Source organism: Hyperolius riggenbachi, chromosome 8, assembly GCF_040937935.1.
Source record: "Hyperolius riggenbachi isolate aHypRig1 chromosome 8, aHypRig1.pri, whole genome shotgun sequence".
In the NCBI taxonomy this organism is placed as follows: Eukaryota; Metazoa; Chordata; class Amphibia; order Anura; family Hyperoliidae; genus Hyperolius; species Hyperolius riggenbachi.
The window spans coordinates 237,313,340-237,330,207 of record NC_090653.1 but is presented as its reverse complement, the minus strand read 5'-3'; the positions used below and the strand labels follow the sequence as shown (position 1 = coordinate 237,330,207).

The 16,868-nt window shown below is 44.6% G+C and overlaps 1 protein-coding gene across 4 annotated transcripts in view; it reads right to left on the bottom strand.

Moving 5' to 3' along the window:
- The window catches only part of PLXNB3 (plexin B3), a 177,495-nt gene that overhangs the window by 81,619 nt on the left and 79,008 nt on the right, over window positions 1–16,868 (bottom strand). For all 4 annotated transcript variants that reach the window (XM_068248383.1, XM_068248382.1, XM_068248385.1 and 1 more), the window contains exons 3-4: window positions 12,377–12,556; window positions 8,819–8,944 (exon numbers count right to left, since the gene is read on the bottom strand). In XM_068248383.1, coding sequence (XP_068104484.1) covers window positions 8,819–8,944; window positions 12,377–12,556 — 306 coding nt within the window. The remainder of the gene's footprint in view (window positions 1–8,818; window positions 8,945–12,376; window positions 12,557–16,868) is intronic.

The window sequence follows — 16,868 nt, the reverse complement described above, 5'->3', positions numbered from 1 at the left end:
GACCTCTAGCCAATGGAGGCTCCCAGGCTGTAGGTGTCACCAAGGGGAGGCAGGGAAAAGAGTGTAATCAATTAGAGGCCCCATCAAAGTTCTGCAGGGGAGCCCCAAGCTTTGTAGTTACAACACTATCAAGACAGTATGGGGCAGCCTAGTGACTGGCGATTTCTCACAAACGGGTGGAGTATTAGCTTTCCTAGTAAGTGCCAAATGTCTTCTATCTACATATTTCCTTATTTTTGCTAAGGATTAACAGTGGAAGTAGACATGTTACGTTTTTTGGGGGGTAAATCAGCTTCTGCACTTCATTCTTTAAAGCGGGATTGTCACCATAAAAATCAAATTTCAACAGCAACAGGTCTGAGTGTATTAAGTGATAAAGATACTAATCCTGCATTCAAAACTTTTTCTGCTGTTATGATTTGGAGTTATCACATACTTTAGGAGCACTGGCCCTTTAATAGTCAGTGCCAAACAGTTACATGCTGGGGGTTCTTTTTATCTATAATATATTCCTCCTCTTCCATGTATTTCCCTGCCTACCTGCCTATCTGAAACACGATCCTCTGCTCACTTGTGTTTACAAGCAAGGCTGAGGCGACTCAGTGATTGGAGGAGAAAAGAAAAAAAAAGTTAAGGGCAGAAATGACATCAGGATTTAGCCTCAAACTGTGGGCAAAAGACATGATTCCCACCAGGAACAGAATACTCTTCATTTACTATATAAAATTCACTGAAATCAAAACGTGGACAGTACAATGCATGTGTTATGTAAGTAGATCAAGTATTTATCCTACTTATGTATGTGGTTTTTTCCCTGGCATAGTATGGCTAATCTTACTGCTTTAACCTTCATCAACAAACACTTGAACTCTTCCTCACTGTTAGTTCTGGGAGATGTGATCAGCAACTGTAATTCCAGTATAGGATTAATGTATGCCAGCTTTCCCAAGAACGTGTTCAGCATGTAAGGTAACATCATGCAGCTTTGTGTGACCTGCTAGGTTCACACCGAGATTGCGCAAGATCAGCCATACGTGGACAGGCTACAGCATGTATAGCACAACATTTCCATTTATTTGTACCAGCATCAGCCAGTTCTGTATGGTAAATAGCGAACAAGAACAGACAGGGCATCATAAACGGATTAAGCTAAACACCAGCTAAGGCAAAGAAGCCCAGCTATATAATTTCCCTCCCGGGCAGGTATCGCTTGGATTCAGAATTATGGTGTGTGAGGGCACATGAAACTGTGTTATACACCACCTATGCAAGTATATCACTTACTGCAGAGTCTGAAAGGATAATTATACTGTCTGGCTGGTTCCACCATGCGCACATGTGCTGGCAGTCCTGCTTACACTCTACCTGAACTCTGCATGCCTTTTATTTAATCATAAAGCTTATAAGGTATTTTTATGTTCTTCTCCAAAGCGTAACTAGCCAGATACAATTTATTTGTCTCTGAAATCCCATTTCTCAGCTATACCCACTCCCTGCCTCAAGACTAGTCACCAATCTGCAGGCAGAAAGTGTGACTATATGAGGAATGGAACTTCACAAGGACAAAGTACATTTCTGTACTTAAAGTGAACCAGAGGGGGGGAGGGGGGTGGGGGGAGAGGGGTATATACTCACCTGTGTTGAAATCTTTGGGTCACAGGTGACGCTACACCTGCCCTCCTCTGTAGTGCAGTAGCAGCCATCTATGCGAAGACCGCCATAGCTCTTCGGAAACCTCTGCCTGCGCTGCCGCGGCTGCCGAGTTGGGGGTAGGCTGGGGGAATGCAGATGGGCGTGGCCAGAGCCTAGGCAGGCACTTCGTTAAAAATGCGAGAGGAGGTGCAGCAATCACCTGCCTGGAGGGATGGCGCCAGGAAAAGGAAGTATTTAACCATAACACCACTCCAATCCTCCATCATTTAGACACAGCCTTTCCTGATAGGTGCTGTCATTTTGATCTTAGGTGCTCTTTAATACATGCAGCGATATTCCCACTCTGATTGTACCTGCCAGGAATCTATTGCACAACATGTAAAATTGATCATGATTTCTATCAATATTATCCAAATTGTCAATAGGAGACGGGGCAAGAGCAGCGGTAGATTGATAATCCACAGCTCTGCACTGCATGCTGAAATCTATTGAAAATCGATGTGCTGTATGTGGTAGGAATCGATTGCTCCCAGGCCTTCCCCCTCAGAGATCTGATGGCTGTCGCCCCCCCCCCCCCCCCCCTTCTGTAGCCGCATGGTGATTGGCATATCGGCACCGGTACTCAAAAGAGGGGTGAGGAGGTCCTTCCTGCCGCCAGCAAGAAGCAGGTAAAGAAGAACGCTCCGCTGCTGCTCTGCATTAAATACAAGAGCAGGCCTCCCAAACCCAGAGCAGGATCATCCTCCAGGCAACTTAGGCAGGTGCCCGGGGCCTAGCGGGATTCAAAGGGCCCAACTGCCACCTTCTTTGACCTCTTTCTACTTCAGCTTACCTAAAAAGACCACAAGGACGACCCAAATCAACTATCTTGCCTAAGGCCCAGTTGCATCTTAATCCAGCTCTGCCCTAGCCCCTTCCCCTGCAATGATTATAAAAACAGGCTACCTCTTACCTATACATAAACAGCCAATACAGAACAATAGCCATGCTACCAGTCATGGCATGATATATTTGAACATAGGATAGGAGTTCAGCTCACAAGCCTAACGACAGTCATGTATGGCGCTTGTCCATGACCTGATGAAGTTGGCTTATATCACGAAACTGGTCGGTCGCTTAAAAAAAAAAAAATATTTTTGGCAAACCGATTGTCGCATCTCTGAGGTAAGCCAACACTTTTCATCCAGTTGTACAATGTTTTTTCATTAAGCTAATTTATTTGGGCGCCTGCTAGCCCCACTTGATTACATATATGGCTCAGCACTGTGTTATGGAACTGGAACACTTTATAGTGCGAGTCATAAGCATGAGTCTCACTCTGAGGGGAAGTGATACTGTGCAGATTTACATAGAATATCTCATGTGAGCAATACATCATCACAAAATTTCCTTAGAAACACTGAGGAAATAAACACATTACTGAAATCCCAGAATGAGTGTAGAATTTAAAGAGGAACTAACTGTAATGAAAACAACAATGAATAAAATTGCTTATTTTTGTCAATTTTAATTTATAAATTATTTAGTCGGTGTTTGCCCATTGTAAAATCTTTACTTTACCTGATTTACATTCTGAAATGTATTACTGGTGGTGACATTTATAGTTCTGCCAGGTGATCTGTACGGAATGTTCTTTACTGAGAGCTCTATGCACAGAGGGAGATGCTGCTTGCTTGGCAGTTGGTAAAAGCTGTTATTTCCCACAATGCAATGAGGTTCACAGACAGCAAACTTTCAAAACCATGGTCATGACACTACTAGTGGGAGGGGTTTCACCACAATATCAGCCATTCAGACCCCCTGATGATCTGTTTGAGAAAAAAATGATTTCTCATGGGAAAGGGGGTATCAGCTACTGATTGGGATGAAGTTCAATCCTGGGTTAAAGTTTCTTTTTAAGCTAAATATACACAAAATGGTTTCCATTTGTGAAGGTTACTGGTTACATCATGAAGCTTTCAATTGCCTGTACATCTCATCCAATCCTGTTCAAGGAAGATGTCAGTCCACCAAGTACCTATTGTTATTGTATTCCCCAGAAGCAGGAGGTCTTCTTACTCTGTACTCCTAGGGAAAGATGGTAACTGGGCTGAGATTTGCATGTATTAGCATAAAAGGGAACACTTCCCTGTCTTATAAAGGTCTACAGGGGCAGAAAACTCCACTTATCCTCACATTTATGGCTTAAATTCAATGGAAGCAGAAAATGGGCTGGTTAGCAACTGGGATGGAAGTATCAGGATTCAGCATTATAGGTGGCCAGGACTCTACAAGGATGGAGTCAAAGGTTGCAGAAGGCAGAGTATTAGATGGAGCAAGATTCCAACTGAAACTGTAATAGGGACTATAGCAATTTTTCATGCAAGAAAATATGGTGGAATTAGAGGCATGGAAACCAGCTGCACCAGTGACACCATCTAGGAGTGGAAGGACATCCAGCCAAGAACTTCAGTCACCCATCCACTGACACACCCCTCTAGCACCAGAGTAGAGATCCACCTCTTATTCAGCCTTCATTACAGGCATCCAACAGTGTTGAACTCCACTGTGGTGGCCACACAGCTCCCGTAATCAGAGCACATGACTGTGTCACTAGAAGGCTGAGGACAGGGGAAGACTGAAGCTACAGGCCTGGTGAGAGGAAGCTAGAGACTGCAAAAAAACAGTTAATCGTATGGCTCCACTCACTGCCCTGACATGATTGCATCTTTTCTCCTGTTGGAATCAAAGCACTTGAAGGCTTTGGTCACTAAGGGCATGCTCACTAGGCCACCCTGCAGTGTTTGGGAGTCTTGCCCAAAAGACGCCTTATTGAATAGCTTCTAAGGGCAACAATGGTTAATTTGCATATATTCAGCAGTGATGTACTGGGAGACATCTCAAGCTCACTCCAACCTGAATTATCGCAAATTCTTTCTGGTTTAAGAAAGCAAGCTTGTTTTCCTTAGTATTTTAGCATAGTCCCCAACCGTCCAGTTTTCGTCGGGACTGGCACGATTTGGGAGGGCTCTCCCGCTATGACCCCCCAGTGTCCTGGCTGGCTGGGGGGTCAGACGCAGGGGCGGACTGTTTGCGCAGGAAGGGAGGCAGCCAGTGAAAGGGAGCTGGCGGCAAAGCGGTGGAGAAGCGGGGAAGTCTCCCCCCCCCTTCCCTCACCTTGGGGCTCCCTTTCATGGCTCTCCCTTCCGGATTAATGTGTCTCTCTCCGATGGCGCAGCGGCTGACAGCGGGCGGGGAGGACTTACCGCTGTTACGCAGCCGCCGGAGAGAGCTGTGATCTGTGCGCCGCAAGTCTGGTCTACTCAAGACCAGACTAGCGGCGCACAGATCACAGCTCCCTCTGCCGGCTGGAAGGACATCGGTAAGTCCTCTCCGCCCGCTATCACTCTGCCGCTGCGCCATCGGAGGAGACACATTGATCCGGAAGGGAGAGCCAGGAAATATACTGGGGGCACCTATACACCTGGCTGCATATACTGGGGAGACCTATACGCCTGGCTATACTGGGGACACCTATACACTTGGCTGCATATACTTGGGAGACCTATACACCTGGCTGCATATACTGGGGACACCTATACACCTGGCTACATATACTGGGGAGACCTATACACCTAGCTATATATACTGGGGAGACCTATACACCTGGCTGCATATACTGGGGAGACCTATACGCCTGGCTATACTGGGGAGACCTATACACCTGGCTGCATATACTGGGGACACCTATACACTTGGCTGCATATACTTGGGAGACCTATACACCTGGCTGCATATACTGGGGACACCTATACACCTGGCTACATATACTGGGGAGACCTATACACCTGGCTGCATATACTGGGGAGACCTATACACCTGGCTGCATATACTGGGGACACCTATACACCTGGCTGCATATACTGGGGAGACCTATACGCCTGGCTATACTGGGGAGACCTATACACCTGGCTGCATATACTGGGGACACCTATACACCTGGCTGCATATACTGGGGGAACCTATACACCTGGCTGCATATACTGGGGGCAGCTATACACCTGGCTGCATATACTGGGGGCACCTATACACCTGGCTGCATATACTGGGGAGACCTATACACCTGGCTGCATATACTGGGGAGACCTATACGCCTGGCTATACTGGGGAGACCTATACACCTGGCTGCATATACTGGGGACACCTATACACCTGGCTGCATATACTGGGGGAACCTATACACCTGGCTGCATATACTGGGGGCAGCTATACACCTGGCTGCATATACTGGGGGCACCTATACACCTGGCTGCATATACTGGGGAGACCTATACGCCTGGCTGCATATACTGGGGGCAGCTATACACCTGGCTGCATATACTGGGGGCACCTATACACCTGGCTGCATATACTGGGGAGACCTATACGCCTGGCTATACTGGGGAGACCTATACATCTGGCTGCATATACTGGGGACACCTATACACCTGGCTACATATACTGGGGAGACCTATACACCTGGCTGCATATACTAGGGACACCTATACACCTGGCTGCATATACTGGGGGCAGCTATACACCTGGCTGCATATACTGGGGGCAGCTATACACCTGGCTGCATATACTGGGGGCACCTATACACCTGGCTGCATATACTGGGGAGACCTATACGCCTGGCTATACTGGGGAGACCTATACACCTGGCTGCATATACTGGGGACACCTATACACCTGGCTGCATATACTGGGGACACCTATACACCTGGCTGCATATACTGGGGAGACCTATACGCCTGGCTATACTGGGGAGGCCTATACACCTGGCTACATCTACTGGGGACACCTATACACCTGGCTACATATACTGGGGACACCTATACACCTGGCTACATATACTGGGGAGACCTATACACCTGGCTACATATACTGGGGAGACCTATACACCTAGCTATATATACTGGGGAGACCTATACACCTGGCTGCATATACTGGGGAGACCTATACGCCTGGCTATACTGGGGAGACCTATACACCTGGCTGCATATACTGGGGACACCTATACACTTGGCTGCATATACTTGGGAGACCTATACACCTGGCTGCATATACTGGGGACACCTATACACCTGGCTACATATACTGGGGAGACCTATACACCTGGCTGCATATACTGGGGAGACCTATACACCTGGCTGCATATACTGGGGACACCTATACACCTGGCTGCATATACTGGGGAGACCTATACGCCTGGCTATACTGGGGAGACCTATACACCTGGCTGCATATACTGGGGACACCTATACACCTGGCTGCATATACTGGGGGCAGCTATACACCTGGCTGCATATACTGGGGGCACCTATACACCTGGCTGCATATACTGGGGAGACCTATACACCTGGCTATACTGGGGAGACCTATACACCTGGCTGCATATACTGGGGACACCTATACACCTGGCTGCATATACTGGGGACACCTATACACCTGGCTGCATATACTGGGGAGACCTATACACCTGGCTACATATACTGGGGAGACCTATACACCTGGCTGCATATACTGGGGACACCTATACACCTGGCTACATATACTGGGGAGACCTATACACCTGGCTGCATATACTGGGGGCACCTATACACCTGGCTACATATACTGGGGACACCTATACACCTGGCTATATATACTGGGGAGACCTATACATCTGGCTGCATATACTGGGGAGGCCTATACACCTGGCTACATCTACTGGGGACACCTATACACCTGGCTACATATACTGGGGAGACCTATACACCTGGCTACATATACTGTGGAGATACTTTAAATTGATATATTACTAATTTTAAAATTTTAATTTGAAGGAAAATGAACCAGGATAGAAAGGACCAGTGTGGTTTGAATTATAAAACCACATATTTTTCTTAGGAAATCTTTATGGTATGCGTGACTAGGGGTGTGACGGGGGCGTGATAAGGGGTGTGGCAGGGGCGTGGCTTAAGTGTCCCTCTTTCTCATCTCAAAATGTTGGGAGGTATGATTTTAATAAGGGGGCTTTTAGGACCATTGTAGCCCCTTACACACTCCAATGAGTTCTGGTTCACCATGAGCTTGCTGGTTAGTCTGTACCTTGTTGAATAGGTGCTGGCTTCAGCCAGAATTCAAAGCCCTGGTCTCCTGGGTCAGAGACAGTGGCCTTAATGTGGAGCTAAAAACTATTGCACAGGACACAAGGGAAATGGAGAGAAATGCTCCCTGTGTGTTTTAGAGAAAAGAGCCTAATACCACCTCATCTTCAAGTAATCACAAGTGTAAATTTGATCTCTCAGCTGCGTCATCACAGAAATTCGTCAGTCCTCGGTAGACCCAGTTAATATGTAAACGCAAGATGTTAACATATTGTCTGCTTCCATGAAAGCAGGAAGTAGACCGTTCTGAGTTCAGGTCCGCTTTAACTAGTATATTATCCAGCCACTTCATGATGCACCAGGAGATTTGCTTTCAGACACATGCTTGAACTGACATCCTGCAACTGCCTGCTGTCTGAAGGAGGCATTAAACCGCCAAGACGTTTGTAATGCAGTAGTTCTAAGTATTATAGAAACTGCTCATTTTTTTGTCGAGTAAAGTCACTTCTCTACCCTGGTGTCATTAACTATACCACATGAATGAGCCTTTAAAACCCTGGAAGGGTTCCTAAATTGTGGTTTTGTGTTGCTGATCAGAGTTCCTATAAGTATAATTTCAGCATTCATATGATATCTATGCTATATACCCAGGGAGGCAGTTCTGCTGTGAAAAGATGCTGCATCAGGGAGCTGTACATGGAAGAGATGAGGAGGAAGGCCATACACTGTCTGCAAAGGGAGTTTCTGCCTAAGAGGGCTGTCTAAATAATAGGGAGGGGGCTGCACAACAAAAAAAGGGACTTATGTACATAGAAACGGGCTGCTATACAACATATGAAAGTAGGCTGCATATAGGGTGGGGACAGTTACGGCACTCAAGGGGTTGCTTTGGCGGGTAGGGAGGAGAGGGGAATGGTGCATGTGAAGGAGGGGAGGGCGGGGACTACAGAAGACAGTTAGCAATGGTTAGCAATGGTCATGCTACACTGGATTATTGTTTATAGAGCCAGTGTGGATGAACAATGGTGCACAATAACTATAGGTAACCTGCTTACCTGGGACTCAGTCATAACATACAAGTTCCTCTTCGCTTTATCCAACAGGAGATCAGGGCTGACCGGAGACCCCTGGGCTACAGGTATGGTGCTGTACACCTCTCCACTCCCAGGCGACACAAATACCTGCAAGGAGTCACACAGGGCAATAAATCATTTAGTGTGTGATATCCCTGGATCAGAGTGCCCTAAACAGACAATGGTGAATAGTACAGCGTTTATAGATTCATAATGTCTGACAAATGGCCAATCAAAGTCTTTCCCAGGGATCACAATGCCTTGTTCAGGTTTGTGCAAACAATGAAATTCAAATGATCAGGATTGGGGAATCGCATCATTCACTGCAGATCAGATACATCTTCCATGCACATTAAGAGGAATGATACATTTGTAATTTAAGAGAATACTTTTCATTAGCCAAATATGGGAATCTTCTATTCTTTTCAGTTGATGACACGATGCGTCAGAAAATAAAAACACCACAGCCGATAGGACAAAGGGTGCCCATACATGGTACAAGTTTTCATTTTTTTCCGATTAGATAATTTTGTTTAATTATTTCGTTAGATCGAATATAAAGATTTTTTCCAACAAGTCCGATCGGATTTTTATAGAAAAAAAACAGGATAATCGTTTTTTCTTGATCGAAAACAAACATTATTTTCTACTTTCATTCAATTACGGTATATCATTTTGGTCGAATAAAGGGGAAAAACTAACATTTTTACAGTACCATGTATGGGTACCATAAAGGCTGAAATGCTTCTGCAACTTTGGTCACCCGAAACAATCATTCATGACCAGCTTGGGTGCATCACCGAGGCCCACTGACTGGCAGTTAGTGATTGGGTATCCTGGAAAACCAGTCCTGATTATATCTCACAGCAGAAAATACCTACTGCAGTATTCACAGATTTCCAGCTCCTCCTCCCAGACCTACAGATGCCTGCTCACTGTAAGGAAAGCTTAGCTTCACGCTGACTGAGAGGTGGGAATAATGTGCAGGCAGCTAAAGGATGCCGAGGAGCAGATGAGGATCGAAGAATTAGTTAAAGTGGACCTAAACTCTTGCACAGTAGAGAAGGAATACACATATAGTTGCTGATAAATTAAAAGGTAGCCCTTCATCTAGCAATGATAGGTGGATTTGACCAACAGACAAATCTCTCTCAGATCGCATCTGATTAGAGAGAGGACTGTCAGCTGCCCATACACCGCAGGCCGATTCCAGATCAATTTCATGCTGAAATTGATCCGGAATTGGCCTTGTGACGCCGCCTCGCCAGCCCGACCATGTCCCTCTTAATGTTCAATATTCCCCCCCACCCCCCGATGTCCAACGCACTGTACATTACCTGTCCGTGTCCGCTGCTGGCTTGGGGTGCTGTCCTCCGTCTATACATGTGCCCCACGTGGTTGCAGGAGTGAAGTGGGCGCGTGTGTGACATTGGCAGCCACGGACAGGTAATGTATAGTGCACTGGGCACCGGGTTGGCCCACATTGAACATTGGGGGGAGGGCAGTGTCGGGGGTCCCGATGCGGCTTTCGGTTAATGCCACTCACCCCACCAACCACAATGGTCCAACATCTTAAAGCATGTCTAATCGACATGCTTGGCCCAAAATTGGTTGCCCGCCGACCAAGTCGCTAGATGTATGGGTACCTGTGTGTACCTTTAGAGAGATTAGCCTGTCTAATCGGGCTTTATCAACAAGTGTAAATTAGAGCTGTCAGCTGTGTATAAACAGTGCCGTGGTGCGCCGTTCTGTGCGAATATATAAAAATTGGAAGTTAACGCTTTCTGTGCTCCCAGGATACCAGGGTTTTTGTGAGATTTCTGTAAGTTGCAACAAATAATTTTTTTTCTTTAAAAGTTCTTATGCTGTTACTTATCTTTCAGAGCAGAAAGGAAGTTCTGAGTTTAGGTCTGCTTTAAATGGGTATGTTTCTTGTTTATTTAGCCAAGTTTTTTTATAGGCAATATAAAGAATGAACTGGGGCTTTAAGCAAGGAAGGACGAAAAAAAAAATGAATAGAACTACAGAATGAGGGGGAAAAAAAATAAAGATTTGGTTGTGAAAATGAGAGAACAGAAAGTAATTGCAGTCATCTGCAGACATAACCCATTACTTATTAAATGGAGCAGACATAATCATTATTTCAGTGGATGCACACTAGACCAGGTAATGGCACTACTCTGAGATTTTTTTAAATCTAATTTTAGAAAGTAAGAGAATCATACACAGCTTGTACCAGGCTGGCATACTGGGCACACAGGCTGCCATCTCTCCACAGCTTATGCAAAATCCATCATACAGATAATTCAAGTAAGAAAAAGAACATAGGGACACTGGGAGGCCGATCTGGTGAAATACGATATAAACAAGGTAGCAAAGGTGCAGTATTTATTCACAAGTGTAGGTTGCTGAAAGAGGCAACCACTCGTACTGGCATGTGGGGAAATACTGTCCTCACTCAGCCTTGTGTGTGGTTACTGAGGCTCCCCCCCAAAAAATGTCTTTATGATAAATTAAGTACAGTATGTCCCCTAGCAGGGGTGACTAAGACACTGAAGAACACTGGCCAGAGGCGCCCAAAAAAGTATTTTGCTAAAGGCTGATGTTTTAGGTGAAGGTACGGAGGTTCTTGCCTTCAAGAAGACGACTCGGGTGTGTGGTTAAAAAATGGTTATTCTGCACATGGGACAACACGTTTCTCAGTATGAGCTGCTTTGTCAGCATTCAAGGCTGTTCCTGAGTTTCAGCAACGGCACAATATTGACCTGATGAAGCAGTTTATGCTGAGAAACGCGTTGTCCTATGTGCATAATAAACCGATTTTTGAACCACACTTCTTGATGGTAAGAACCTCCTCCTTACCTTCATCTAAAACAATAGCCTTTAGCAAAATAAGGTGTGTTGATGGATGTCGCCCAAAGCGGATCAGGACCTGATCACTTTGGGCGACATTGCTGGGCCAGGGTGCACAGACGCATCAGCTGTGTGGCGTATACGATGCTCTGTGTTGCTATGCGGGGAAGGGGGGGGGGCACGTTACGTGGCAGGCGGGCACGAACAATAGGTAAAGTGGGCGAGTAGATCTGACGGGCGAATTACTCACGGGCTGGGGATTGCCATACACACACCTGATTGAGGCAGTAGTTATTGGCCGACTCAGCCAGCTTAAGTCAGGTGTGTATACGAGCCTTCAGGGGTGATCGATTGAGCAAATCTACTACAGCAAGACAAATTAATGGATCGATTTATTAAGGGATTGATTTGTACTTCTCTGACTGGGCGGTTTAGATCAGCCTATACAGGAAACAAGAGTGAGACGTGATCACATGACTGTGACCAGCCAAACAAGAGCAAATTGATAGAGCTGAACTCATGGAAACAAGGCACTCTAAAATCTAAGGTTTTACATTAATGAGGCTGACACTGCATACAGGGTTAGCAGCTTCTGTTGGTCCTGTATTTCTCATCTAGACTCTGCTATGGTCACACAAGATTTTATTTCTAACATGTATTTTACAGAGAAAGATTAGACATTGTCACCTTATGGATATTTCCCCCGGCATTTCCGAGAAAGACGACCGTGTGTGCGTCTTCCACTAGTGCCGCCACAGCAGTCAGGCTGCCCACGTTACTGAGGAGAGGTGACGCCGTGACAGGAACTCGACTGGCTATTGGGCTGGGGGTGTGGTCTCCTCCACACGGAAAGCTCTCTGGAGATTTCTAGAGAAACAGAAGCATGGTCAGTTTCAGCAGTCATAATATATTATTTTTTAATATTATAATTAATATTCCCTGTGTAATAGTGGAAAGAAAAATTCTAGGAAGTACCACTTTCCATTTAATGGCAGCTCCTCATCGGCTGCTAACAGAGAAAAGGATCCCACCCCCCTCTTCACTTGGTCTCTTCCAACTGAAAACCTGTTGTAGACAGTCCAGTAGCTGCACAAAGAGAAGTAATGTAAGGGTTAAAAAACACCTGACGTGGGCTTAAACTTTTAATTTAAAAAGATTTTGGGCTACAGTACCCACTACTCACCATCATCCTGCTGCTCGTTGTGTTCGGGGTCCCTCCTGTTCCACATTCCAGGACCCTTTTACCCACAGCCCCCCGCCCCCTCCCCAGGTGAACAAGCAATTCTGAACTGGGAGTGCGTAAACCGCATATGCCCAGTAAAACAAAAGTGCTTGTGCACTTCCATCTTTCATGCATGAATGCTTCCTTTTACTGAGCAGGCACGATTCAGAATTGCCTGTCACGGACACTTCGGACACTTCTTCCAATTGATTGATCCTCGATTGAGGGGACCAGTTAAGATTCCGATATTATACGGAACCTGAAGTAAGAGAGATATGGAGGATGACATTTGATCTCAATCAATGCCAGTTGCCTGGCTGTCCTGCCGATCTTCTGCCTCTAATACTTTTAGCCATAGACCCTGAGCAAGCATATGTAGATCAGATGTTTCTGGCAAAAATATTAACTGAATGCATGTTTTAGGTGTGTGATTCAGACACTACTGATGCCAGAAGGGTCAGCACAGGACAGCCAGGCAACTTAAAATAAAATATGGCAGCCTCCATATACCTCTCACTTTAAGTTCCCTTTAAAAACACAGGAAAGGGCAGATCCCCAAAGACAACGAGTAGTGCGTAATGTAGCCTGCCCGTGGGTTTAACTTCCTTTTTTCCCCTCATTTCAGGGCTACTTTAAAGCGCCCTTGCACACAGCATACCCCAATCTATACCTATATATACCTATATATACCTATATATATATATATATACCTATATATATATATATATATATATATACCTATATATATATATATATATATATATATATATATACCTATATATATATATATATATATATATACCTATATATATATATATATATATATATATATATATATATATATACCTATATATATATATATATATATATATATACCTATATATATATACCTATATATATATATATATATATACCTATATATATATATATATATATATATATATATATATATATATATATATATATATATATATATATATATATATATATATATATATATATATATATATATATACACACACATATCTGTACTGTAAAATATTATACACATATCTGTACTGTAAAATTATATATATATATATATATATATATATATATATATATATATATATATATATATATATATATATATGTACAGTATATAAAGGTATAAGTACATCTAGCGATGATGGGCAGATTCAACCAAAGAGTATCTCCTTCCGGAGAGAGATACACCGTAGTCAAATTCCCAATCGTTTTCATCATGAAATCTTACGGGGATCGGCCTTGTGACACTGCCTCCGGCACTGACTCCCCCCCAATGTAAAATGTGCCCCCTGGTGCCCCGTGCATGAATACTTTACCTGTCAGTGTCTGCCACTGGCTCCTTCCTCTTCCTCACACACACGTGCCCTACATGGTTGCTTGCGTAACATCACACACATACTCCACGTGTATCGTGTGTATGTGAGGAAGAGGACGGAGCCACAGTTTACACTGGGGGTAAAAAGCCGGGAGTTCCGTCGTGTTTTGTCGCTCGTCCCGATATCATGGTCAATCATGCATACTCTTAGCGACACTGATTTTTTTTTTTTTTTTTTTTATCTCCGATTTGATTATAATCATCGAATCGGATGGTCGATCGGCTGCCAAGTCACATGATGAATGGCCACCTTAAAGAAAATCTGTAAGGAAAAAAAAAGGGCCCCTGGGGGGGTACTTACCTCGGGAGGGGGAGGCCTTCTTAGGATCCAGAGGCTCTCCCCTCCCAAGGTAAGTACCCCCAGGGGTCCTCCGTCCCTTGGCGAGGTAACTATTTACCTACCGTGATCTAGCGCAGTTACACTAGCCGCTCTTTATCCGGGTCGAGGCGGAAATAGCCAAACCCGATCGATCCGCTGTACTGCACATGCGCGAGTCCTATTGCGCAGTAAAGCAGATACAATCGAGCTCGGCTATTTCCGCCTAGCCTGAATGAAGAGCCGCTACTGCGCCTGCAAGGTAAATATATCAAGCCAAGTCAATCTTGTCGGGGGAGCCAGCGCTGGATTCCCTGCAGCTACTGGGGAGGGGGAGGCCTCATTAGGACCCTGAGGCTTCCCCCTCCCGAGGTAAGTACCCCCCAGAGGGATTTGTTGTTATGTTTTTATGTTACAAGGTCTCTTTAAGATCACTATAAACAGTTATTAAATTCATTCTGTAGTAAGGTGTGAGTTTAATGCTAGGTACACACAATACAATTTTCTGGCAGATCGAATATTTCCAACAGGTTTGATCGATTTTCTGTTCGCTTCTATGGAAAATCGATCTGAAACCAGATCCGATATGTTGGAAATAATCGATCTGACAGTAAATCTGTCAGAAAATTGTATTGTGTGTACCTAGCATTAAAATCACACCTAGCTACAGAAAACATAACTGAAGGAGTATTTAAAAAGATTTGTTTTTGAGTAGCCTCTCCTAGACAGAGCCCAGACCTTGCATTGTCTTGACAAGGACAATTATACTTCCATTTGTAACACAAGTAATCTCTCTCTCTAGTTATCGTTGGCAGCTGGTGCACACCAAGAGCGCTTGAGTGGTTTTAAAAACGCTAGCGCTTTGAAAAGCACTTGGCTAATGTATTTGAATGGGATGGATCACACCAGAGCGATGTGATTTTTTTCCCAAATGCAAATGCGGGTCCTGCAGCATTTCTGCTGATTTCTGAGTCAATTCAGCCTCATGTGAAAGTGGAAAATCGCTCTGAAAAGCGCTAGATCAGATCAATTTTCCAAGCGTTTTTGTTACAAAATCTGTACACTAGCAGCTGTACTGTACAGAATAAAAAAATTGCTACACTAAAACGCTCCAAAAATCGCTACATATAAAAAGAAAATTGCCTAGAATCGCTTAGAAAAACCTCAATGGCTAAATAGACAGGTTCTTTGTAAAAGGTTAGTTTAACCACAGCTATTTATCAGACACTGGTAGATCTGGGTGGTCATGGTAAACTGCCTAATCTTTCAGCAGCTTCTTGTATTTCTCAGTCTCCAGCAGTCAGATCTCCCAGCTGGAATTCCCAGCTCTACATCCTCCACAGGTAAAACAAATCAATCCAGAGGGGAAAGGGAAAGTCTGGTGACAGAAGAGGGGCGGAGCTGGAACCAGGTGCACAGGTGTCTCTGATGGCGTTCCCAAGAGATATGAGCAGCCAGTGAGTGATTTGGCCTACAGCATCTACCCAAAACACCCGCAATGTTTTTTTTCAGGAAGCAGAAAATGAAAATGAATTGTCAATCCCTGAAGTTCATAAAAAAAACAAAAAAAAAAAAACTTTGTTTACCCTATAGATCAAAATATCTCAGTGACTTTTCCATAAAGGACCACTGGAGTGAAAACTAGGGATGGTCAATCAGATGCGAATAATTTCGAGTTGATGCATGATTATGCAAATTGTGTGCCCATTCAAAGACCAATTAAGGGGGAGGGGGGGGAGGTGCCAATGGATGATGAGCTGTCAGATACTGAAGCATTTCTGTGTGAAATTGGCTCCTGACCATGACAGCAGAGTGAGCAAGTACAGGGATCAGTGTCGTGAACAGCGAGAGCGACGAGACCGCGTGGTGGGGAGGATCGTTATCTATGCCCTGGCAGGAATAACGGGATATAAACAGGGCACAGATTTCAATCATCGTGATCCGGAACCGGTTAACATTAGTTCTCCGTTTTCCTATGCAGAAAATGCTCAAAAAACAGAAAAGTGTGAATCCAGTCTTTGGGCCTGTACACACTAAAAATCCCAAAGCGCAATCGCAAACACAGAGGCTATCTTTTCCTGGTTCTCTGTTTACCTAAATGCAATAAAATCTGCATGCATTGAGTTTTTCAAGCGCAGCACTTAAAAAGCGCAGCAGTCACTGCGATTGCGTTTTTCTAAAAACCACTGTGTACAGGTCATCACGAGTTTCATGATTTTTAAAAGACCTCGTGATTAAA